Consider the following 24,649-nt stretch of genomic DNA (forward strand, 5'->3'; position numbering starts at 1 on the left):
TTGTTGTTGTTGTTGTTGTTGTTGTTGTTGTTGTTTTATTATTGCAGAGGAAGAACTGCGGTTTGAGAAATACAAATACTTTTCTTAATTACGTAGTCGAAAATTCTTCATAAATAAATATTGTACTCATGGCACGAAATTTAATTTTTGCACTTGCATATTTACTCGCGATAACGAACAACAGTGAATGAATTTCCAACTCCCATCAAGATTAAAACTACAACAATTACAAGGTGTAACCTCATAGAGCGAGCTTTCATTACCGAGTGTAAAAAATGTGCTCTACAGACTATTAAAACGAAAAATTAGCAGAGAGGTCTTGTGGAACGACCACAATTTCCCCTCCAATTTTCCTCATTCGAAAGGGGAAAAAATGAATGAGTGTCTCGTTTTATGTTGGCGTTCCACCGAGAAATACCTGAATCTTACATGAATGACTTTGGAATTCTAATGCGAAAAATATGACGCTTACACGTGTATGTTTATTCTCAACTTTTATCGTGTGCACTGTACCCAACCCATGGGAATCCACAGCGATGTACAAATGGTGTGGAACGAAGTGTGACGCATAGTGCATCGCCACTATGTGGAAACAACTTTTTATTTTCTATGAATAAGGGGAGCGAAACAGGTGTGGCCGGTTATATACGAGAAATTATATCAATAATTCGGCAGGAGCTACCAACGGGATCAGTCATTTTTATTTCATTCATCTTATCGATTAATCGACGTACAAGTACTATAGAGTTTTAAATTATGAAATTACTTCCTGCCCATCTTCCCACACCGTAATCCCCCAATATCGACAAATTCCCGATAAATATAAATTCACTCGCAATTACCATTAAATCGTAATTCGACGGTAGATTTTTTTCCCATCTACATAATTCGGAAATTAATTCTGCAGCGAAGGGTTAATGGCTAACAAAATTATTCAATTGATGTCTAAATATTCGCGGAATATCGGTGAATCGGAGAGAGATAGCAAAATTGTTGTTGAGACATTTTTCGTAGCTCTCAATGTGCCTTACAAAAAAGGTCGTAAGGAGAATATTTCCATCTCCTTTAGATTCGGAGATATTCCTCGAAACGGTCGAGTTGTTGTGTTTGTATGAGTATGAAAAGAGAACTCGTTGTTTTTTACTCCAATATGCAAATATATGATGAGAAAAAATGACAGAATTTTTTCTACAATTCATATTCATCGGAGTCTCATGTCCCTTACACTTGCAATTGTTACCAGTTGTCCTCATGTCGGATGTCATTTACAATGTCCGTTCAACCATTCTTCAGCACTCCCTGAACACACGACTCCGACTTATTGTATTTAATCGAAAAAATATATTGATATTCCCCAGAATTCATATTTATCATTTAACATTCACACCCATTATTATATTTTCCCTATTTTCTATGCTATCCACGTGTTTATGTTTATTCTAGTCAAGAATATACTAATATAAATATATAAATATTTATGGTAAGTGCTAAATTGAAAAAATTCTCCCTTTTAAATATAAATAAAAATTCCAGTACCGGCTTTATAATTTTTCTCCTTTCGTCACTTAGCATCTCTTTTCTTGGCCCTCCTTAAATTATTCGCACATTTATGGCCAATGTTCCCAGAAATAGGGCAAACATTAACGTGCCATCACTAGAATTTTCGCTGTAACATTGCGGCTCTTTTCTATTGTTGCAGAGTAGGCTTACCATTTACGGGACACTCAAAGGAGATGCTCCATTTACGGAACCCATTTATTATAAAATAAGAGTCGCCTAAGACCCCTGTGGCTATTATTTTTCCAATAAAATTGTTCCAAAACGAATAGAAAAAAATGTTCTCCACGCAACATCGATGAGTAGTTCCCACCATTTATAAAATAACTATCTAATGTTTTATAATTGCACAATTTGCCTTCACTAGAATTATCATAAAAAATTGACCTCCAAGTATAAATAAATTATTTTACAGACCTTGGCAATTTGAAAGAGAGCCCTTCGGCTTTGATGTGTCTCGTCCTGCTTCATTTTCATCCCTCAATTCTCGCAGAAAAAAAGACCCGCCACTTGCTGAAGACCACAGTATTCCCTCGAATCGTTATATTGTCACTCGATCCAAGAACGATATGAGAACGATACTGATAAACATCGTCACAATCGATAGCCACAAACAACTTGATTCGTAAAAACTCCAGCAAATAGTGCAATTAACAATTGATTTAAACATCTAGCTTCATATCAATACGTGATGATGCGAGCGTCAGTGCAACAATGCGATGGGGTACGGCCCAAGAGTTGGTAGTCGATGGCAGTGCCACTGGGACCCCGTGGTCGGGCCTCAAACCTCTGTTCCCGGCTTTCTGGTTGGAATATCTGGGCCTTGAGCCTCGATTTTTATTCTCCGATTTGCTACAGTGTATTGTTACGAAAAGGTGAAGCGCAGGTAGATGATTCTACAGTCGACAAAAAAAAAAAAGACGGCAACAGGGCCCTATAAGGTGACCACTATCGACGGTTTTACTACGTCGACGTGGGTGAATCTGACAACGTACGAGGGGAAAACGAGTTGTAGGTGCTACGCTTCAATGAGGTGGGGGGAAGAGAAAGGAAGAAATATAAAAAGGGTCAAACAAAGGGGACTACCTCATATGTTACTACGATATTTTACGACTCGAACCCACGTTTTCGAGTTGTTTGACTCCAACACTCCCTTCCCCCTATTCATACCGGTTTTTCCGGTCGGTTATTTTTTGGTGTTGTAAATTCGGGGTTACGACTTAAACTTTTGTCAAAATCCGACTCATTAGACAGATTTTTGAGGGATCATCGGACTCATCAGTTCAGAATGATTAAATTTTTATTTTTGGAGTCATTGGAAATCCAGGGAAATTACGATTTGAGGGGGAGATCGAGAGATTTAAAGTTTTTAACGATTTTTTAAATCTTTGTGGAAGATTTTTAGTTCAGATTTTATATTTTTGTGTGGGTTCGGTTAGATGTAATTAGTTGGAAATCCACTGGAAATTTATTGTTATTGTTTTTTGAGTTTCCGTTGATTTCACTAGAAATTGGGAATTTTTGGAAATTTTTATAAATTGAATTCAAGCTCATACATTTGGATACCCATATAACTTTGTGGCTGATAGTTCAAGAAATTTTTAACAGCGCACCGGAAATTTCAGCGCCAAAGTTATAACGCAAATACAAAGAGAGCAATCTCTGAGTTTCTCGAAAATCTAATGTCTTCCCGGCACTTGACGAGTTATCTCCTCTAGATTCTGTTTATTCAGTAACCTATCGTACGTTGACTCCGCCCATCTATTTGCATAGTTAATGTTGTTAAATTATAACTGAGAACCGGCTGGAAAGCCAAAAGTCCCGAGTAAATTAAAATTCAATTAGGCGTCACGGATCATTGAGTAGTAGAAATTTCCTCCGATAGTTCATTAGTAATGGTTCTTTGGACATCCGTCCAATGCAGATTTATTCATATTATAGGGGAGTGTATTGGTCGTCAAGCATCATCACACCATAATTTCACATGATTTCAAGTTATTTAAAAGCATTCCCTCCGATTTCATGATTTCAAAGAATCTCAGGCGACTTCAGGTGATTTCAGATGATTTCACATGATTTAAATTGAGAGAGACAGTGACTTCACTAATGATTAGCCCCTCGCATATCATTCACCCCAAGAATTCAACGTAAATTCCCTCAGCCTCGAATCCACCTGCAGACAACCCACTTCACGTGAAAATACCCTCGTTTTTTCTCGCATTTACACCATACCGGTTGCACCGAAAAACCTTATTAGTGTTCCAGTCTTAGCATCTGTTACTGATGCCTCGTAATCCATATGCCACAGAATGCCATCGAGACGAAAGGTGTTCTTACTGACACGATTTCTAAGAAGCTCAGCAACTAGGATGATCCCGTAAAAAAAAAATATCGTAAAACGAACGGATTATTTTTGGACTCCGCAAACTCCAGTGCAGTGCAATAACACCAGTAAAATGATCCCTGTTCCCGAGAGAAATTCAATTTTCCCGAAAATTTACGGAACATTTCACGTAATCCACAACGACAAATCGCTTCGCGAGTATTTTTTTTGGATCTCAAAGGAGTAAAATCTTACAGAAAGTACTCGCCTTGTTATGGCTCAAAAATCATAAACTCTTGAACGTTCAACAATTTCTATGAAGCTGCGGAGTTATTTCTAGTTGAGAAAAATAATGGAACAACCTGTTGTTTCCACGGGGATGAGTCATCAGAGTTTTTAATTTATACAAAAAATAAATAATCCGTTCTGGCACTTTTTATGAGATTCCATTTCGATCCCGATTAATTATCAAAAAGTAATTTCAATGTATTGCAATTTCCATTGAATTTTCCTCTGAGCACCCAATGACATATATTCCGCTGAAACAGCAATATTGTTCTGTGACTGCACAAATCGATTGAATTGAATCGTTAAACGGTCATTACGAAGGCACGCAATTAAAAGAAAACAAAGTTTTTGCGGTAGGGAATTACCCTGAAGATTACAGGTTACAACTGCGGAGAAAAATTGACAGCGAAATCCGTCATTCCAAGGCTTTTTCTTCTCAGCAGACCGTCAATTTCCTTCAAACGTTCAAATAAAAAAAAAGCATTCACGACTTGTTCCTAGTGCTTGAAGATATTCTCCTGGCGTCTTGCGAGTTGAACTCTTCCTCTCCTCACGGCGGATCTAACAACAGAAATTCTACTATTTTTGCGCACGTGCGCGCTATGGGGCCTTACAAACAACGAAGACAAGATGGTGGAGAAAATGAAAGAAAAAAGAAGACAAACGTTACGGCAATCCAGTAAGACCGGTTTCTGTATACTCGTGCTCTGTGGTACATTCTAACTACATCCAGGATAGACACAGATGCACAATGAAATTGTAATCCCCAAAGCGCATGCAATCGTCAGCCTCGAATATTCAGCGAAATTTGAACCGATCTTTTTTGCCTCATTGTGCCATCGTTATTTTATTGAAGAGCCAATGATCATTATAAAAATGTCTACCTTTCATTTTCACCCGAATCTAATTAAATATCAATATATGTGTTGAAAAAGGCCCTGAATTTTTACAAGTCTTCTATTTGAAATGTCTAATTATTTGTATTGAAAAAGCGATAATAATTACAGAAATATTGATGCATTTTTTGGGGCATTACTCTTTAAATTCATTTAGATGTATTAATTTGGCATAATCTAATTAGATAAGAAATAATATATTATCACTGTTAAACAAATTGATTGAATTTTCCGAAATTATTGAGCGTTCTTCCAAATTCGAAATAACCTCGAACCCGGAAAAATCATTCTTGAATCTCCAAGAGGTTGAAGTTTCACTGAATGTTCACCATTAAATAAAATTCCAGTGTAATTTCAGTTGCTGGAAAATTGTGCAATTTTTTTTTCGAGTGTAAACAAATCAGGAGTGCAATTTGTTTTGAAAACTTTTTTCCTCTTCCCGAGAGGCATCCTCGGATCAAACAGGAACGTCGAAAACCGGTACCAGAAATCTCCAACCGGTAAAAGTTTCGAGGACAAGGAGAAGAGAGATGAATACCGTGTGGAGGTGGGTATTGAACAAGGATGAATAAAAAACCGGTTTCACGAGTGGTAGAGAGACAGCAATGGATAGTAAAAGAGAGTTCTTACTATAGCGTATTTACTCCGATCGGTAGAATACAAGAACCAGTCTAAGCTATACCAATTGGAGTAAAAGTTTACTGTACTTAATTAAAGGGATTCATCACACGTCAGATCAGAATTCTATGTTAATGTGGGGCCCGAATTCCAAATCAATCATTCGATAGACGAGAGTAAACGGTCCAGCAGAAATCGTCAATAAATTCAATTTGTCAAAACCCGACATCGAAGTAAAAAAATATTGAATAATTTACGTAAAACTCATCATTTATTCCTGATCCTTCAAACTTTGTCTTCAAGTCAATTAAATATATTGGAAATTAATTACATTTTGCTTCTCCCATTTTTCAAATGAATTAACTTCGACCGCGTAAGTTTACTGGACACAAGCAAATGAACAGAAATGAAATATTTGGATTCAAAATGCTTTTTATGAATTTTTCTTACTAATGAATCTAGTTGGTAAAAGTAATTGCTTTTTTTCTGATTGTTCGGGGGATGCTGTAGGTCCCAAGTTTTGGCGCAAAAAAGGGTTCGGAATGCATCATCCAGGGGGCGCCACAGCTTCGGGGTAAGGACCTACGATGGAAAGAAGGAATAGTATGACTCACAATGAACTTGATTGTAGAAAAAGGAAAAGGATAAATCAGATTGATTACACTTATTTTTTCCACTCGTCTTAACAAGTCAGGGTCCAGGTTTTAACGCATGTCAAACAGTTCTGTTTCGAGTATTTGTCCGTCGTTAATTTATTTATTTATTTCATTGTTTGGAATTAAAAAATGGAGGCAATGGATCATTCTTAAATCAACGAATCTGAAATTTATCATTTGTACTTGGATAATATTTATGAAAAATATTAATTTTACAATTATTCTCAGTGATTAATAAATATGAGAAATTCTAAAAATTTAGGCGGGTCACAAAATTTTCAGAAAGTTTAATGGTAATTGTTCTGAACTTTGATTAGTTAGTCGAAACATTATCCGAATGATCCAATTAGGATGAATTTTTGAATAAAGGTTTTGCGGACAAATGGATTTGATTAATTAAATTTTCTTTACACACCGAGTCTACACCAGTTTTTTGGGAGATCAATCAATTACCATTGTGTATTAATCCAATGTACGTATGGGCGAGAAGTAATTGATCAATACAGAGATATGACAATTGTGCCGTAGGCAGGTTATAATCTTGTTCCCATACCGACAAGTAGGAAAATCTCTCTGTGAGACAATTTGTCGAACCCTTTCACCCCAAATTGGTAATTGTTAATAATCCATAGAGTAATAATGGATAGTCAATCCAACCACTAGAAGCGAAGGAGACATTTCCAATTAACTCAAAATCCAAGGATACATTTTCCCCAATTTTCCCACGTCCTATCAATATTCCGGATAAATATCAGGATAATAACACATTAATTACATTTTCCATTAATTTCCCCAAAACTTAAAAATTGTTGGTGATATATAATAAAATGGGAATATTCTGGTCACATTTCCGTTAAGGATTCACGTATATGAGAATAATATTTCGCAATAATTTGGAATAATTTGTAATATTTTGCAGTAATTAGAGACTAAAAAGAGGATTAGAGGCTGAAATGAGAGCCTTGCAGGGTCGCATATCTGACGAAAGAATCAGAAAAGCAGAATACAGTTGGCGCCCTCCTGTCAGCCCTGAACTCGACATAGAAAATTGCTGCGATCTGTGCGATGAGCAGTAGAAGTCATGTGAAACTTGAAAGAGGAAAAACAGTTCCGGTAGGTACTTCCGGTTTTGATTATTCCCCCCTCCCCCTCCCACCCCCTCTCCCCCACTACTTCTTTATCCCCACACCTCCTTCCTCGCTCATACACACATTTCCATCGTTAAAAAAAAGCCGTATTGTCCGTTCTCCCATATCGTGGCTTCACTCATTCGCTTTCCTTCGCGTGGTCACGGTACTTGAATCACGTGGGACCTAGAGTATTATCCAGATTTCACAGAGCAAACCCGCTGACCTCGACAAAATCGACATCAAAGGGAAAATTTAATCGGTGTATAGATGGGAGGAAAAATGACAGACAGCTTGGAATATTTATAATTAATTCCATGGGATTTTAATTATTCTATTCCACGGGCTGTGCAAAGGGTAATTACTTTCTGACGTGTTATTGCTTCAGCTGTAATTACGCAGATGAGTCAATGGAATTTTTTTTTATTGATTTGCCGATCCTCAATTGCTTTTCAAAATACAATTTTTTGGCATCTTTTTCCCGTGTTTTATTGATGTAATCGATTTTGTAAAATGTGCAACCTAGATTGAACATTTGAAAAAAGAATTTCTTATGTCGATCAGCTTTACGTTAATCGAGGGAAACTGCACAGTAAAAGATAAATGTTTCCTTGAAATTCCATAAATTTTCCAGCGATAGAATGTTTTTTGCATTGAACGGGTAATATTCGTGAATTATTGTGTAATAAATCTGTTGGGAATGAAAACTTTTACGATTTACTCTCTTAAAATTTGCACTTATTTCCGTGATTATGTCTTTCCATAATGATTGTACTGACCTCGGACTGAAGGCTACATTTAAAAAAATGAAAAATTACGTTTCGACTGAACTTTCCAGAAAAACGAAAAGTTAATTTTTCCAAATTTATCCATTTTGCGCTCCGAGTGCTATTGTTACGCCATTTTTATGATAATTTCAATGATTTTCTTCCCTCCGAGTGGAATCTGGCCATCAACACAAAGCACCTATTCAGAATGAAGAATAAAAATAAATCTGGCCCCGACAATATTTTTTTTCTTCACCGCCAAGTGTTACTGTTCGTTAGTCCCAAAGTAGCAGCTGCTTCCTCAGGTGAATCAGAGGATCCACCAAAAGTGCACCTGCTTCAATTGGACTCGTGCAACAGGTTTTGTTCTACCACTTTAAGGTACAACAGTACCTGCTGAGTTTGACTTCATATGTACTTGTGCATCCTATTATTTCCAACCAGAACGAGGGGCCCGGATGTATGGCTCAGCGATTGCCATTAGTAATATCGTATTTGAGGGACCTCCAAGACATTTCAACAGTCCTCTGGGCGGTTTTCTCATTGTTCTTGATTTAGTGTTCCTGAGGGGACCCCATCGTGTTCCAATCTACTTGAGCTAATATCATTTGAAAATTATCAAGGGCACGATTTCCCCTCTTCACTCTCTCGATTAATAAACAACATCAATTTTCAAGACTCCCTGCATCGAAATCGTTAATTTAAATAATATTCTTTTGACTTAACGGAAATTTATTCAATCCTCATGATTAATTGAATCCAATTATTTCTATCCATTATAATTATTTATGTGATATTAAGAAATATCTTTGCATGCCGGAAGCAAACAGTTTATTCATTAGCAATGAAATTAATGAAGTTAACGAAAACTCGGCCTCATAACTCCTCGGTCTCCGAGTAATTGAGCAATTCAGTACACTACAAAGGAATTCAGCAAATATAAATATTATTACCTGACATTGTTTTGAAAACATCAATACCAATGACTTCTGCCAATTCCTCTCGGAATATACGTGCAGATTATTTCCAGGGCAAGTAATTTGTGGTGAGGAAAATAAATGATTAGCAGTATTTGAGTAAAATTTTTTACTCCTTATTTTTTCCTTTCTAAATCTCCCTTTGAGTTATAAATTCACTCATAGACATCCACCCATTTCGTTGGTCCGTTAATCCCTCTTAGACATTCACGTCATCTTCTACCCGAATCCATTACCAAAACCGTCTATAAGAATATCGAGATTGAAGAGTCGTGTCCAGATGAGGTTCGTATAACGATTCTTCCGGCTATTTACGACAGCCCCCGATAGATAGGGATCAGATGCAAGTGTCAAGTAACAAAGAATATCTCCAGCTGTCTTAACTTACGTCGAATCAGGGAAAAACGATTATAAGAAAGATGAGAATTCATGAAGGATTGAATTTGAGGATGTCATCAACTAGTTCAAGAATAATTTTTTAACAAAAAATCATTTCTTGCTGTATCGGGAATAAATGCCACATCCTCTTGGAAAATTTCTATTACCTTTCATAAACCAATAGCTTCTAAATTAGTATTTGCTTTTTGTCAAAAGCGTGAATGATCGAGAATGATTGATTTCCATTCCACGAAATCATTGTAAATAATTGAAAATCATGAAAACCGGTAATAATAGTAATCACAAAGATTATTGTGTCACAAATGGCAATTACCGACTCCTCGAACAGGAATACTTTTACAGGAAAGCTTTCACGTGACGGACTACGTCCCCTTGACGGCGTCCCCTTGACAGCATCTGTATACATCAAATACATTTTTATAAAATGAGCCTTGAACCTAAAATATAAACAGTAGATGAAGACCGGATGAGGACGAGGTCTAACGTCTCAAGACCTCGTACCTTCACCTCTTGTGAGGTAGACGAGTTGGATACAAGGTCCCTCCCACGATCAGTAACAAAACACTAGTGTAATTTCACGGCTTGGCAATGACCCCCAGAATCTGCTTCAATCATGGAAACATGGGGTAGACGATGAAGGGTTCACCACCGAAGGTAATTACTTCCCGGAAACCGTCAACACATATTGGAGTTGAAAACGTAAACGGTACTACATTTCGCACGTCAAACTACTCAAGTACTGATGATTTAGCCAACGTCATCGATAGTGACAATTGAATTACTCACTTGTATTGCGCTATTGAGGAAGCAATTGTTTTGGCCAGGTTTGTTGAGCAATCCCTTGGTACCATTGAAACTCGTGTTGTGATCTCCAACATTCAGCTGATCATCTTGGCTCTGCACTGGATTCTGCAGTGGATTTTGCAATGGATGTTGCACGTGATTCATGATTTTCGTGTGAGATGATTGCAAGTACTTCGAGTACTCCAGCCCATTCTCACAGCTTCTCTCCTGCTGAAGCAGCTCCATCATTGTCACCATGACATCCACGCAATCTGCACAGAATTTTAATTTATATAACTAATAACTCTGTCAATGTCATTGAAACGCACGCTTCTACACGATCGCACGCAAGCCCTCGTCTCGCTTCTGACAGGTCTCTTCACCCAGATAACATCGTTGCGTGTTAAAAGATGTTATTAGTTTAGATGCAGTAGACAATTAAACTGGCACACCTCGTCGGAAGTACCGAGGGAACCCTAGACTATTCACATCCAGGCGCCTCATCAAATCGTCAGTTATGAATAGCAATTTGGTGGTGAATAGCAGTGAGAACCATGAGAAAGGACTATATCTTCAATATTCAGTTAACGGGCAAAATCATTATCGAAGAGAGTGATGAATTATTTTTTAACGAATTAAGTCGCAGAACCGTTGATTCTGTAATGCTGTACGTGGGATTGGCCCTCAACTTAATTGTCATTGTGACAGTGACAGTGCAAAGATCAATGCACAATCCGAGCGGATGCTACATATTCAGTCTCACCGTCTCCAATATTTTTTCGTTACTGGAGATATTGGAGGACGTGCTTCAGTACAATTTCAACATCAAAACTAGTATCGATCAGGCTTATATCAATCGTATTGTCTTCCAGTCTTCCCTTTTGACTATTGTCCTTTTTAACCTAGATCGATATCTAGCCTTTTGTTGTTATGAATCTGTTTGGTATAAAAATCTATCTAACACGTCCACAGCGATTAAAGGAGTGTTCGTCATTTGGGGATTCACAAGTGTAAATGCAGCGTTTGAACTTCAATTGTATGACCTGTTTCGGGGGGAGACGGGAATTGCTGTTTATGTTTTTTTCACTGGGATGTATCTGATGCAATTTTGTGGTGCAGCTGTTGGTCTCAACTTATTAGTTTATGCAAGATTACGTGGGAGAGATCATGGGATAAAGGATGAAAACCAAAGAGCTCGTGAAACTGACGCTTTTCGATTACTCGGTAAAATCTTTAACACGAGAAAATGTATAAATCGGTAATAATAAATTCATCACAAATTAAGGAAATGAAGAAGATTGACACTTAATTTTTACGTAAATCAAATTCTTCTCATATAGATTGGCGCTTATACTTTTAATACATTACAAATGCATTTGAAATGTATAAATATTAATCAATAGTTAAGCAATATTGAGACAAAAAGCGTTGCTGCCAGGAATTACTTTGAGATAAATTACAATGCAACGTATGCATGAATAATCGGGTATTTTTCCGGTTATCGAAATATTCCTAGTTGTCACGTTCGCGGAGTGATAATAATACCCAATAGAACATAATATTTTTTTTCAGTCGGAATGATCTCTGTTTTCGTTATCACAATACTGCCAGACACCATTACTACCATAATTTACTACGTGCCATCGATCGATTGCTGTGGGTCTTCTACCATGTGCGTGATACATGATTTTATGAAATTTTCGACGATCGTGGGACCAATTGTTTGGGGTACTGTGTGCCAGTCATTTAGAGATGCAATATGGGTGAATTTTATCATAATTATTATTCTTTTCACAAAAATTTCTTATTATTAACCTTTACTTTATCCTTTTTTATAATTATAATTAATTATAATCGGATGAACTGTTTCAGGGGGTCGTACGGTGCAGGAGTGTCGACAAAGGTGAATAAGATTATAAAGAACAAATAAAGAATAAATAAACAATGGTAGAATTAAAAATAAGTTGAATTGGAGATCGGGAATAAATTTAATCGTCCCAAAAAATTCGAGGTTTCTAATATGTGTTTTCTATTTGCCGGTGACTCAGTGGGTGAATGAAGGAGATCCAAATGATTCCATAGAAAGCCTGAAGAAAATTTTTGTCCTCAATTCAGATGAAGATTCATAAATAAAGATAAGATACTCCCATACCGAGATCAGTACTCGATATTGAATGATGGATCTACGATCTTCCCTCCCTTGAATTTATAGAGCACAAGTATTACGGAATTTATAAGACCAATCAAGAGACAGATTCCAGTTGATTAAATTCGATGAATCATTTTGGAATGACACTTACACATCGATTATGTATTACGCTTTCACAACGCATCAGAAAATCCAGGGATTCACTCATGCCAGGAATTATTCAGAGACAACTATTCTCCTCTCTCGGAGACATAATAATTTTAGGCACACGCGGATACCAACATAACTATGCGGGGAGAATATATTATATTGTATATCTAATGAACTGAGAAGATTAATCCCACCCTCTGGATGGATGACACAAAAATCCGGAATAATCTCCCATCGACTTGATAATTACACATTCGAGTGATGTGAATGAAATAAAACGAGAAAACATCCTGGAAATGTACGGAAAACGCGCATGCTCGTAATTCAAATATTTACCGTTTCCGGTGTATAATCTATCCGCCGGAATGTTGAAAGATGGAATTAGAAATCGCAAATGATGAAATACAAGCGCATGTCATAAACAAAAAATCTCTGTAATTCGAAATTTCAAATTGTGATGAACGAGCGCACTGGGGAATTGATTCTCCTCACGCAGTAAACGAAGTTTTTAATCATTAAACAATAACTATTATTAATAATTTCTATATAATTTCCATCGTTTACTAATTATTGGATATTATTTCGTTCAATGCATTTACATTCAATTGATTTTTCACTTCATTCAATTCTCAATATTTTTACCACATCAAGGTGAAGTAATATGTTAATATATATAACATCGGATTAATACATAACATTATCGATCTAACATAAAAATAATTCCTCATCAACCTCATCAATTCATCTAACCGATCGATGCACGAGGAAAACCTTAAGATTCCAATGTGCACAATTGAAAATAAATTACTCAGAATAAAAATTCAATCTATTTACCACAAATTGATGAACATTTACTACTAATCCCAAATAGTCTCCAGTAAAAGCAACAAGTGGCTGTTATTCGTCGACAGTGGAAAATCGCCTGAATACTTCCATTGTTTACCCAGAATGTCAATCAATCCATTCAGTTCAATTTACCACTGCAATCAATTGATCGTCACAATTTCACTCTTCATTTGAACAATCACAGTGATCACATAGAGTTTTGCTATTTTCAATGAATTGATAAGTAGAAAATGAGTCTCTCAAAATTCAAAATAGCCATAATTGAGATAAACAAGAGTTTGGAAGACGTCAGTCGCTGACTGGCAGCCAATGTATACTGTTAGTCCATTTACTTCCATCCACTTCCAGCTAGGAAGGCCAGAAATTGAGCAAGATGGCTACTACCATTCTGCTTCATGATTGGATACAACTCCCTGTTGTATTCAACACTGTACCTCAACTTGCCTTAACTTTCCTCACCGCATGCCCTCTTTTACCATTTACACTCTTGCATGTACCGCGTACAGTTATTATTTGATAATTCAGCATTATGTCTCGTTGAACAACACGGGATTGTTGTACCTCAGACAATTATTCATTCGGAATGAGACACTGGATTGACAAGGAGGCCTGCAATTGTTTATACAATTGTATAAACCGCCAATATCGGTTGCCTCTCGGTGTTAATCGGTGTAAAATGCTTGGCGCACATGGCGCTCATGCAGCTCTTATATTGAGGAAGAAATTACTTTTGCACGTGTAAATTTAGTAATTGCACGAAAATTCACGTGCTTACAATGAAATATGGATGTACACGCTCAGAACAATAATTGTTTTAGAATTGAATGTACGCAAGCGGCTTTGCAAAAAGTTTTGTGCTTCAACCACAAATTATCGGATGTAATTAGATTCAGGATTATTACAATGATTATTAAATTTCGTCAAATTTCGTATTCTCTCGAGACAAGAAGCTATTCATACTTTAACCTTAGTAATAATTGAAAATATATAATGATATAATCATAATTATCTCTAATTTTTTTTAATTAAATCGAAATTCGACATTACCATGATTTTTCAATGCGATTTTCTCCTTTTCTCTACAAAAAAAAACGATCAATCAAAATGCGACTACTCCTCGGTCTAAAAAGATACAATCAAAACCGAGGAATGAAGATTACTCGATTTATACATTTTGTTCTTCAACTTCAGAACTAAACTTCTTTATGTGAACGATTGAAATCACATTCTCACGCAAAGACAGTCCAAATGAGGAAGTTAAATCATAAAAAGCATCATACCCATGACACCGAAAATGAATAAGTAATTCAAATGCCTGGAGAAGTTCCTAAAAATGCTCAATTTTTCCGATTTTATGATAAATCATGATTCTAACAGAAAACCTGAAACTGTCAAAATCATCTGATTATCTTTATGGCGCAGAAAATCACAAAAACCCCGGGCCGGGGGTTTATCAAATTTTGAATTTACCCTCGATCAATCGCAAGGATTTCACCTTCAGTCGGTAACGAAAATCCCTACCCTATCATCAGTCTCGGAAAGAGCGCAAACGCCCAATAAACTGTCTTCAAGATTATAATCCCCATATTTATCATCGAATTTTTTCAGTCTTCCATCGATGATAGCCGTAAAAAATGGGTTACAGAGTTCGCAAGAGGATCAAGATTAAATAAAAAGATAACGTGCACCGAATAAATATGAATAGAGCACTAAACTCGATCGCAAAATCTCCAATTCCCAGAAAACCTAAAAAATCATAACTATTAAAAGAATCATTGAAGAGTGTGATTGAAACATCATCATTTTACCCAAGTGACCAGTGAAAAATTATTGCAACATTGATTCCATAAATCTCAGTCTCACCAAATGAACAGTATTAATTATTTGTACATCGTGGTATGAATTATGGACAAATTGGCGAGGTTATGACGACCGATAGAAAGAAGGTCTGTTTCCTAATATTAATAATTATTAAATCGTTAATACAATTTGATGAATTATCAGTATTTGATGGGAGTTTGGTTACGTTGTTTCAGGTCTCAATGGAAATGTCTCTCTGACGAATGGATTGTACTCGTTACAATAGACAATTTATTAATTTAAACAAAAGGAAGAAAGGATAATGTATTGTTTACAGTGGTTAATTCCAGTTTTACTGATACCAAAACCAGTAAATCCAGCTCTACTCCAAACCCATGTGATGTTCATGGTGTTGTATTTAATTGGTTTCTTCCTGGAGCGAAAGCCATGTATAATATGCACACTTGTTTTTGTTGCTGCTGTATCTTTGATATGCTACAGCGGAGTTGGCAATTGTTTATTTTGGAGCAATAATTGTGAATAGTTATTAAGTAACCAAGCATGTTGTCGAGTGATGCTTGGAGGTTAACATTATCATATTGACCATTGATTGTTCTTAAAAAACAAACGTAAATACTATTAAAGTGAAAAATAGAAGGAAATATGTTTGATGATTGCATTCATTCAATTGAGTGAGAGAAATATTTATTCATATCAAATTTGAGTTGTTGTGAGGTAGGGAATGAATTTTTCGTCGAGGCAGAATTTATTTAAGTAGTAAAGGGGTAAAGAATAACAAGTCGATTTAATTTAGTTCAGTAATTCTGTGGAGAAGTGAGATAAGTAGAAGTTAACATTCTTTATAATTACTAATTTAGGAAGAACACATTAAAGAACTTTTGATAGATCATTAAATTTCGAATAAAAGAAGATTTCTGGCAGTTGCTTCTGAAATCAATAGGAAATCAATGGATACTCAATAAAAATCAAATTTGACTCGTCTCACTATATCTCGCTGGTGATATGTAAGTTAACGAGGAATATGTGCGAATTTAAGAGAGATAGTGAAATTTTTCTGAAGATTTTGTTTGAGCTCTTGAGAATAATTCCGATATCTCTCTTATATTCAGGGATATTTCTCGAAATGTTGGTTAGAGAACAAGTCGATTTGCTACTTCTTACCTCTTTACTAATAATTTGTAGATGCATATTCGAATAGTCGCAAATAATCAGTCATGACATAGAATATTTGCGAAATACTTGATCTCATGACAATAAATGAATTAAATATTTTTTCGATTCAAAAGGTCCAGAAGAGAACAGAATTCGTCGAGTATTTGGAACATTTTTCTTGTTTTGATACTCGAAGAATTCCAATTTCCGTTTATTAAATCCATCAGTGGATTTAATTGTTGATTTTTATTTTCGTTTGGTGTTAGTAGTTAGACGTTTTTTAAAGCTAGATATAATAGTCCGAATCATGCTGTCTCCGAATTTATCAAGTCATATTAAAATATTTAGGTGCGTGATTGTAAGCGAAACAGTTACAATTTCTGCTGATGTATTCAATTTTCCAATAATCAATAAAATTTGTAAAATCAGGGGATATTGAAGATCACCAGAGAATAGAAAGAATTTGGTATTGTAGAATTTTTGAGTGAAATAATTTGTCAATGCCAAAAATTAGGATTTCATAAAAGTAATAGAATTCTGTATAAAATAATGAACCAATAATAATGAGTGAATTATAATCACTTTCAACGAGTTTTGTTTGATTAAATGATTTTTTTTTATAAGATTCTCCTGATGTGGATATCATTATTACCTACAGATGGCAGTTGGTGAAAATGTGAAGGTTAACTCATGATTAATTCTACTAAATAATGAGAGACAACGTGTGCAGATGACAACAGAAAGTTGGGAAATGTTTTGTAGACGAGATTTTAAAAATTTTTAGAGACAATTGTTAATTCATTCCAATCATTATAATAATGGCGCAAAGTTCATTGAGTTTAGCTGAGAAAACGTTCATTCTTCATGGAGTTGATGTGAGTTGATATGGTCTCAAAATAAAATCAGCAAAATACGAATAAGCATGTGGATAATGGGACAATTATTAATTTCTAATGAAACAAATTGAATTGAATATTTTCATTGATAGACGATTTCAGAGAGGAACGTTAGAAGATATTTTTACAGTGAATTAAATTTATCTTTACAACATTATTACCAGATTTGGCTTACAGGCAGATTTTCGGACAGATGGACGTTCTCGTCTGGAATATCGTGCATTCGAGATAGAGACAAACGTAATGCCACAAACTAATGGTTCAGTTCGTCTGAGAATAGCAAATACGGATGTCTTGGTAACTGTTAAAGTGGAAATTGATTCTCCAACCCTCGATCGGCCTAACGAGGGAAAAATCGAGTTCTTCGTTGATTGGTAAAACGAGAAATTTGTCGGAAATTCCAGAGCTTCCATTTCGATTCCAATCTCAAGAATCTCTACATCATTTCCCCTCATTCCAGTTCTGCAAACGCAACCCCAGAATTCGAAGGCAAAGGTGGTGAGGAGCTGGGCAGTGAAATTAGTAATGTACTGACGAATGCTTATCAATCCTCCAACGGACTAGACCTGACGATGTTGTGTATTTTGCCTCATAAAAAATGTTGGAAGATGTACATCGACGTATTGGTGAGATGAACTACGTTCTCATCAGTTCCTGGACAGAGTATATCGGATTTTCAATTAATAAACGTTCCGCAGATTTTACAGTGCGATGGAAACTTGTTCGATGCTATTGGAGCAGCTGTGAAATGCGCTCTTTTCGCCACAGAAATTCCTAAATTAACTACTGCTGAAGTCGATGGTGATGACGCAGATATTCAGTTGTCGGATGATCCATTCGATTGTATCAGATTGAACGTTGACAATTACCCAGTTCTCGTTACTCTGTGCAAGGTGAACAAAATTTTGTCTTCCTAGTTTTTCCCTGAGTATAATTTTTTTTATCGTCTACTTGATTAGTCATTTTATCGCTCTTATGTATTCTTTTATAGATTGGAGACAACTGTGTTGTGGATCCAACAACAGACGAGGAATTGTGTGCAGCTGCTAATGTCGTGGTGTCAGTGACACCAAAGGGAAGAATCACCTCCATTGTAAAAACAGGATATGGAAGTCTCCAAACGTCTACATTGCTAAAAACTCTAGAGGTAATTATCCTCCATATCGTCAACAAAGTATTACAAAGCACAAATTCATCTAATTTCTTAATTGAACGTTTTTATAGAGTGGAAAAGAAGTGGGGAAGAGATTGAACGAGACTCTGATGGCAGCCCTGAGAAAAGAAGAGGCTCTCGGACCACAGCGACCTATATTTGGTTTTCTTGGATGAATAATATACGAAGGGGAATTATATTTAAGAATAAGGACCATTTCATTTGATTAAAAAAATACTAAAAACACTTTTATCTATTTTTTTACAATGTATTTCACTATCGAAACTCCCCATTGGTAATTTCATAAATATATTTTAATAATACCCCAATGTTTTTCCCATAAGGAGTCTCAATAGATTCGTCCTGCATCGTGTTTAAATCATCTAACGTGGGGACAACATGCATTGAACTACATTTCACAGAAGAATTCCATACACTGAGACACTTGACCCACACGACTTCCCCATTACAATGAAAAATTGTTTTAAACAATTCCACGCAGCGGTCCTGCAATACAGGATGTTGATGGGAATCTAAATAACACTCTGTCATGCTCAGCAACTGCCAGAGCGACTTCTCCTGCAACTTCAAATAATTCGCCATTGCCCCAACTTGAGACAAAATAATTCTCTGCAGTTTAAACATTTGTGTGAATCCATAAGGATTTTTCTCATCTTTTCCACGACTTTCCTTCGCCGAAATCTCCAAGAATTTGGCGATAGCAGGGCTTACTTTTTCGAGAGTGCGAGCCCTCACAAAATCCTCTGAGCATTGAGCTGTTGTATAAAGAAGTTGCCATGCACGATTCATAATAAGTATATTGGACTCTTTGAAGCGTTCTACTAGTGGCTGCCAAAGTTTATGAACTAACGGTAATAACTGATCTGTCCAGGGAGATAATACCTCCAGCCCTCCCTGGAGTATATCCATGGCTATCAGAGACTCTGGAATCTTCTTGGATGGCACAAAATTCAGACTGCACTGCATGACGTCCTCTACAAGTTTAACGTACTCTGGGACTTTGGTTTCTTGAGGATCTCCTAGATCATTGAACCCCCCGTTATTGCTTTCACCTCCAGATTCCATTTGTCCTTCACTATTCAGGATTCCTGAATCCTCGTCCATCAGTTTATCAGCCTTTTTAGCCTCCGAGTACTCCATCAAATCGTGGATAACTCTATCAGTGACACTCTCTGAGACTTTAACATTCTCCTCCATACACCCCTGACCGCAGACTTGCCGCCTGATACACAAAATAAACGTATACAATACCTTCAGTATGGAATGCGAATTGCTCCCCTCAACCGTAACTTTCAGTTGTCCCAGAGCCTCAGCAACGATATCCTTCAGGCAGGGGAGAAAATCAAGGGTACTGTATTCCATGACTATCATGACAACATCCAGAACCCCTAGGTTTTTCTCAAACCTTCGTAATTTCACAGTAACGTGATAGGAAATGTAATCAATATTATGCCAAAGGAAATTTGAGATGTTGGGATACCCCTGAGACTTGGCTAATTCATTGAGAGTGTGGAGACCAACGGAGCTGATCAATCGATTTTTATTGCCAGCTCTCTCGATGATGAGGTACAATGTCTTCAGGAGGTACTGCTGGTAATTCTCTCTCAGGATTACTGCAAGAATCCCAAGACCCTCCATGAGGAGACAATTCTGGAGGATGTTGCTTTGTACTTGATACAGAGTTGTCTCTTCCTCCACCTCAATAGGTAGATACCACAACTCCTGGTTGATGTAGTGATTTATCACCTGGGGATAGAGAACTTCGAGTGTGGGATTCGACGCCATGCATGTCCAATTCAGCAGCAACGTCAGCTCCTTCTGATATTGTGGTATATCAGACATTAACTCAATTATACTGTCCACGAGGATATACACATCCCCCAATTCCCCCATTAATTTACATATCCCGATGAGTTTGTCGAGTACTGCTGGGTCCAGAATGAATTTGAATTTCTTCCACGATTTTGTTGACAGATAACTAATGTCCTCCATCGTTGTTATCTGATTGTCATCGAGTATTGATACCTCGCGACAGTCCAATTCGATAACGTAAATCAGGGCTAGGAGAAGGCGTCGGAGATGGGCAATCGAGCTCATGAGCTTTGGCAGACGTTCTGGTCCAAATATCCTCAGGTACCCTGTCAATTGATTGAGATAGGCAAGCTGAGCGGAATTTTCTGATCTTCTCATCACTCTTGGGAGCTTTGTGAGTAGTCTGTAAAAATTTTCCTCTAGCATTGACGTTATCGATCTCGTCCGAAGATTGTCGATAATCGCGTGATTAATCTCATTCAGGGAATTCTTCGCTGGATCTCTTACCTCTTGTTCGTCATCTTCAGATAGAGTGATCACCACGTCCACGAGGTCAGCGATATTTTCACTCATATTTCTGGGACATTTGGTTGTTAAGAGAAAAATTGTTGTGAGGAGTTCTCGTCTCACTTTGGGATGCGAGTGTTTTGAGAGATCAGCGAGGGTCTTCAGGGGCAGTGTGAGTTTTTCAGACGTTGCCTTGAGCCATTCGACTGTTCGAACTGTTTTCAGGTACTTCTCCTTGTCCTCCTGTGTAGTGAGTTTTAAATTAACTCCTAGGGGATCAGGCGAGCTAGAGGCTACTGAGGTTTCAGGTACCAGTGGAAGAGACAGTCCTGGGTCCTCCAGTGGCGAATCTCCCATCACAAGAGTTATAACTCTGCCCAGAGCTCTTACCGACATCTGAAATTGATCAATTATGTGAATATCGTGAAATACTGTATTGTAGGTATAAAAATATAATTGTCTTGGGCGGTGGATTGTAATGTGCAGAATTCAATGAGTGAATTGATAAATACCAAAGTAACTTTATGATTCTGAGTGTCACTTCCACCGGCAATATCGAGCATGCCACGAATAATCCCAGGAAAATATAGCATGACTACGTCAGCCACTTGGCTCCTCAAAACAACATCAGAGACGTCAGCTTCATCGTGAGTGTATGAAAGAGTCATCAGAGTTTCCATCGCTGCAATCTTCAAAGTGGAGTATTTTTCCTCCTTGGCGATGGAGACACAGGCGAAAAAACTCTCACTGAGTCTCAACGAATTGTCTCGAGTGTAGATCAGCTCAATGAGGTCTGACGATGCAGCGAGGAACAAGTGTCTCAGACAATGCATTATGTTCAATTTCAGTTCTTCATGTTCTGGAATTAACACAGTTGGTTGTCGAGCATCACGCACTTGACTCAAAAGAATCGAATGCAGTTTGAAGAACAATTCGATTTTTTGAACTCTTACTCTACTCAGTACAGCTTTTATGATATTTAGTAATTGTAATCGTATCTCCAGTTTGATGGCCCCGTGTTCCAAATGCACAAGTGGCGGAAACAACACATAATCAGCGAGATTTTCTAAAACAGATCTAGGCAAATTGCTCAGGCAATCGCACACTTTCTCGGCATTTTGTTTATTTGGATTTTTTATTAATGAATCGCAGAGCGGTTTGAGGCTGGAGAAGGCCTGATGAGCTGTAATTTCACTCATGTTCTGACACATGTTGGGCGATTTGTATTTATAATGGGAAGGGAGTATTTCTACTGTGCAGATGATCAGGTTCTTGTGTATAAAGAAATTTGAAAAATCATAGTTGGTGAATGGAACTGAAGGTATGTAACGCAAACAAATATGTATTGATGGCAGATGTCACGTGTTCACGACCGGTCTTAAAGGGAACTGCAATACTATACCAGAGATTCACTTTTTCTAGCGGTGGCGTTTGAACTAATCGGGAGGATTAACCGTGCGAATAAAGAAGAATCCGAGGATGAAAGTGTCGATAATTTTGAGAAGCCGTGAGTGTGAATAAAACAGAGCGCAAAGTTGAGATCGTCGATAACTGAAAAATGCGGATGGAGAACATTTTGAACTTGAAATCGATCCGCTACCCCTTGTACACCTTCGATTTATTCCTACATCCTCAGGAAATGTGCCTAAGGAATGTAGGAATCAAATGGAAAAGGACAGAAATGGCTACGTCTATTTATGGGGGTTTCACGTTTTCTGGAAAGCATCTCGTTGCAAATTCGGGATGTATCAATGAATATCAATGAATTCGATAACACTCTCGCCGAATTCCCAAATTCCCCACAATATGATTTATTATTTTTAATATATCGTTACAAGCGTGTCAAGGACCGTTGGCTAATTATTGCTGACGATGACCGTTGAGCCACCAATTATTCTTATTACCGTGGAAAAATCATGGCGAATTCACGCTCTAGATGCCCATTGAAATAAATATATGGAAACAATAATTCACTTCCGCTAGTACCTATTTATACAGAAAAAATAATAAGAATACCTACCACTTTCACGCACATAGACCAGGACTTCCGTATATATACTTACAGGTGAAAAGTAAAAGTTAAACCGGTCCGCTCAATTTCCAGATATATCTTCCTTCTTTATTCATCCATTTTCTCGTACCATTTCCTGGCAAGCGCTCATTACTGTCAACGATGAGCGTAACATACCGGTTATAACATCTGAAGGATATTGTGATAGGAATCATTCGCAGAAATAAGCTACACATATGGTAATGACCCAAATAAATAACCACCTCCTACTGGTTTATCGAGTATAAATTCCCGAACCGGTCAATTCCAAATTCAGTTACTAATTTCTAATATAGGAAGACGACACACTAATCATGGTAATATGAAATTACAGATAGAGAAAAAATTATCATAATTTGGCGGATATGTTATAAATAAGATGGGAATTTTCACTGCAATTTTACTGCGAATAGGGGAACTCGTTTTATTTTATTTCTGCTAACTTATTTTCATATAGCATTCGCTTAAAAAATATTTGTTCAATTTTTTTATACGAAATGTGATATTCCGTAGAGGAAGAGCTGGCAATAACAACAACAATTGAATATTTGCATCTCGATTATTGTTTTATTTGAAAATCCAGATTTATTTTGCTTGAATGAGATTGAAACAGTATTTGAAATAAACAATTCCAAAAAGGATTCTAGTTTCATAATTTCGACTCGGGAAAATGAGCGCTAAAAATAGTATTAAATAAAAATAAGTTACCAATTAGAGTCTTACAATTATTGTCTGACAGATTCTCTGGAAATTGGTCTTCCTGTTGGCGACAATTCTGGCGATAGTGGTGGGTCAACCCGGAGATAATTCAGTTCGTGGTGGTGCAATAACCGCCTATCCGATTCCTCAGAGGCCCTTCTACGCAGGCAGTGACTCCATTTACCCAAAACCATCGACCACTCAAGCAAGTCCCAGACGATAATTTGCGAAAGCTGTTTGTCGAATATTTCGCTGAAAAAATTGACCACTCCAAGGTTACAAGACACTTTCTTCTTTATGAAATCTAATTTACTGTCATTTCATTGCTGAAATCAAGGATTCGGATAATTCTTCAGAGGGGGGTGGGATGGAGTACAATATTACTGTTTAATAACTCCGCTCACGTACTCTCGTAACACGTAAAGTCACGCAAGAATGAGAATCGAGACAATTCAGCCTGATAAATTCACTTTTTTTAGATTCAATGCATTGTGCAGGTCTTGTTGATATGAATAAATAAATTCCTCACGTGAATCACCAGTTTTCCTAAGAATTTCCCGAAGAGTAATGTGGACGTTTCATTATTATCTCGCTGTATATTTCTATTGATATCCTATTACAATTTTATTAATATTTTCAATTATGATTCCTGCATTTTTCGGCGATAAAAATGGTGGAAAAAATCGTGTGACTTGGGTGACTTCTCGTCCGCTCAATCTACGATCGAGTTTTTTTTCCTCCCTAAAATCCCCATCCCGAATTGACATTGAATCCACGTAAGTTGAAAATTCCCTGCTCTTTTTATACTTTATTTACCACCTCGGTGCCGATATTGTGCGGATTATGTGATTTCTTCATCCATTGTATCAGACTGCACCTCACGTCCAACCTCAACTGCACTAGACACAATAAGATTATTGAAAAGGCAAGTCAATACTTGAAATATTGAGCAAGATGGTTGAAAATGGACCAATCCCCTTAAAAAAAAAGTGTTCCGTCATA

General features: G+C 36.9%; 4 protein-coding genes and 1 long non-coding RNA gene across 11 annotated transcripts in view; 3 read left to right on the plus strand and 2 right to left on the minus strand.

Annotated features, from left to right (window-relative positions):
* LOC105268487 (uncharacterized) overlaps positions 1-13,210 on the plus strand; it is a 27,859-nt gene extending 14,649 nt beyond the window's left edge. The window contains exons 1-4 of one of the 4 annotated variants that reach the window (XM_011308088.1): positions 11,387-11,615; positions 11,964-12,154; positions 12,264-12,294; positions 12,440-13,210. In XM_011308088.1, coding sequence (XP_011306390.1) covers positions 11,483-11,615; positions 11,964-12,154; positions 12,264-12,294; positions 12,440-12,450 — 366 coding nt within the window. In that variant the 5' untranslated portion in view covers positions 11,387-11,482 and the 3' untranslated portion in view covers positions 12,451-13,210. Of the gene's footprint in view, positions 1-7,257; positions 7,452-11,386; positions 11,616-11,963; positions 12,155-12,263; positions 12,361-12,439 lie in introns of those variants that run through there. The other 3 variants (XR_892337.1, XM_011308089.1, XR_892338.1) reach the window with 3 other exon arrangements.
* The window catches only part of ec (echinus), a 26,711-nt gene extending 12,851 nt beyond the window's left edge, over positions 1-13,860 (minus strand). The window contains exons 1-2 of one of the 2 annotated variants that reach the window (XM_011308090.1): positions 13,525-13,860; positions 10,395-10,663 (exon numbers count right to left, since the gene is read on the minus strand). In XM_011308090.1, coding sequence (XP_011306392.1) covers positions 10,395-10,649 — 255 coding nt within the window. In that variant the 5' untranslated portion in view covers positions 10,650-10,663; positions 13,525-13,860. Of the gene's footprint in view, positions 1-1,974; positions 2,029-10,394; positions 10,664-13,524 lie in introns of those variants that run through there. The other variant, XM_011308091.1, reaches the window with a different exon arrangement.
* A 1,220-nt stretch (positions 13,861-15,080) lies between these two features.
* On the plus strand, positions 15,081-15,645 carry LOC105268490 (uncharacterized). The gene is made up of 2 exons (XR_892339.1): positions 15,081-15,482; positions 15,573-15,645. It is a non-coding gene; the product is annotated as an uncharacterized lncRNA (long non-coding RNA).
* A 233-nt stretch (positions 15,646-15,878) lies between these two features.
* Rrp42 (exosome complex component Rrp42) lies at positions 15,879-18,804 on the plus strand. Of its 2 annotated transcripts, none has more exons than XM_011308095.1 (6): positions 15,879-17,384; positions 17,570-17,779; positions 17,866-18,031; positions 18,104-18,298; positions 18,397-18,552; positions 18,630-18,804. In XM_011308095.1, the coding sequence occupies exons 1-6, from the start codon at positions 17,374-17,376 to the stop codon at positions 18,732-18,734; spliced, it is 843 nt and encodes a 280-aa protein (XP_011306397.1). In that variant the 5' UTR covers positions 15,879-17,373; the 3' UTR covers positions 18,735-18,804. The 2 variants fall into 2 exon arrangements, with proteins under 2 accessions (XP_011306397.1, XP_011306396.1); XM_011308094.1 differs by having other exon boundaries at positions 17,583-17,779.
* Positions 18,744-22,232, minus strand: Tti1 (Telo2 interacting protein 1). 2 transcript variants are annotated; one of them, XM_011308093.1, is made up of 3 exons: positions 21,852-21,911; positions 21,411-21,757; positions 18,744-21,294 (listed from the first exon to the last, which is right to left on the minus strand). In XM_011308093.1, the coding sequence occupies exons 2-3, from the start codon at positions 21,729-21,731 to the stop codon at positions 18,835-18,837; spliced, it is 2,781 nt and encodes a 926-aa protein (XP_011306395.1). In that variant the 5' UTR covers positions 21,732-21,757; positions 21,852-21,911; the 3' UTR covers positions 18,744-18,834. The 2 variants fall into 2 exon arrangements, with proteins under 2 accessions (XP_011306395.1, XP_011306394.1); XM_011308092.1 differs by having other exon boundaries at positions 21,411-22,232.
* Positions 22,233-24,649: the final 2,417 nt, after the last annotated feature.

The sequence above is a fragment of the Fopius arisanus genome, unplaced genomic scaffold (assembly GCF_000806365.1).
Source record: "Fopius arisanus strain USDA-PBARC FA_bdor unplaced genomic scaffold, ASM80636v1 scaffold00058, whole genome shotgun sequence".
Lineage (NCBI taxonomy): Eukaryota > Metazoa > Arthropoda > Insecta > Hymenoptera > Braconidae > Fopius > Fopius arisanus.

Coding starts and splice junctions, on each gene's coding strand:
- Rrp42 (XM_011308094.1), top strand. CDS start 17,328: ATGGCGCAAAGTTCATTGAGTTTAGCTGAGAAAACGTTCATTCTTCAT. Junction 17,385..17,582: donor TCATTCTTCATGGAGTTGAT/GTGAGTTGATAT, acceptor TTTGGCTTACAG/GCAGATTTTCGGACAGATGG. Junction 17,780..17,865: donor ATCGAGTTCTTCGTTGATTG/GTAAAACGAGAA, acceptor CCCTCATTCCAG/TTCTGCAAACGCAACCCCAG.
- Tti1 (XM_011308092.1), bottom strand. CDS start 22,109: ATGTGTCAGAACATGAGTGAAATTACAGCTCATCAGGCCTTCTCCAGC. Junction 21,295..21,410: donor AGAATCATAAAGTTACTTTG/GTATTTATCAAT, acceptor GATCAATTTCAG/ATGTCGGTAAGAGCTCTGGG.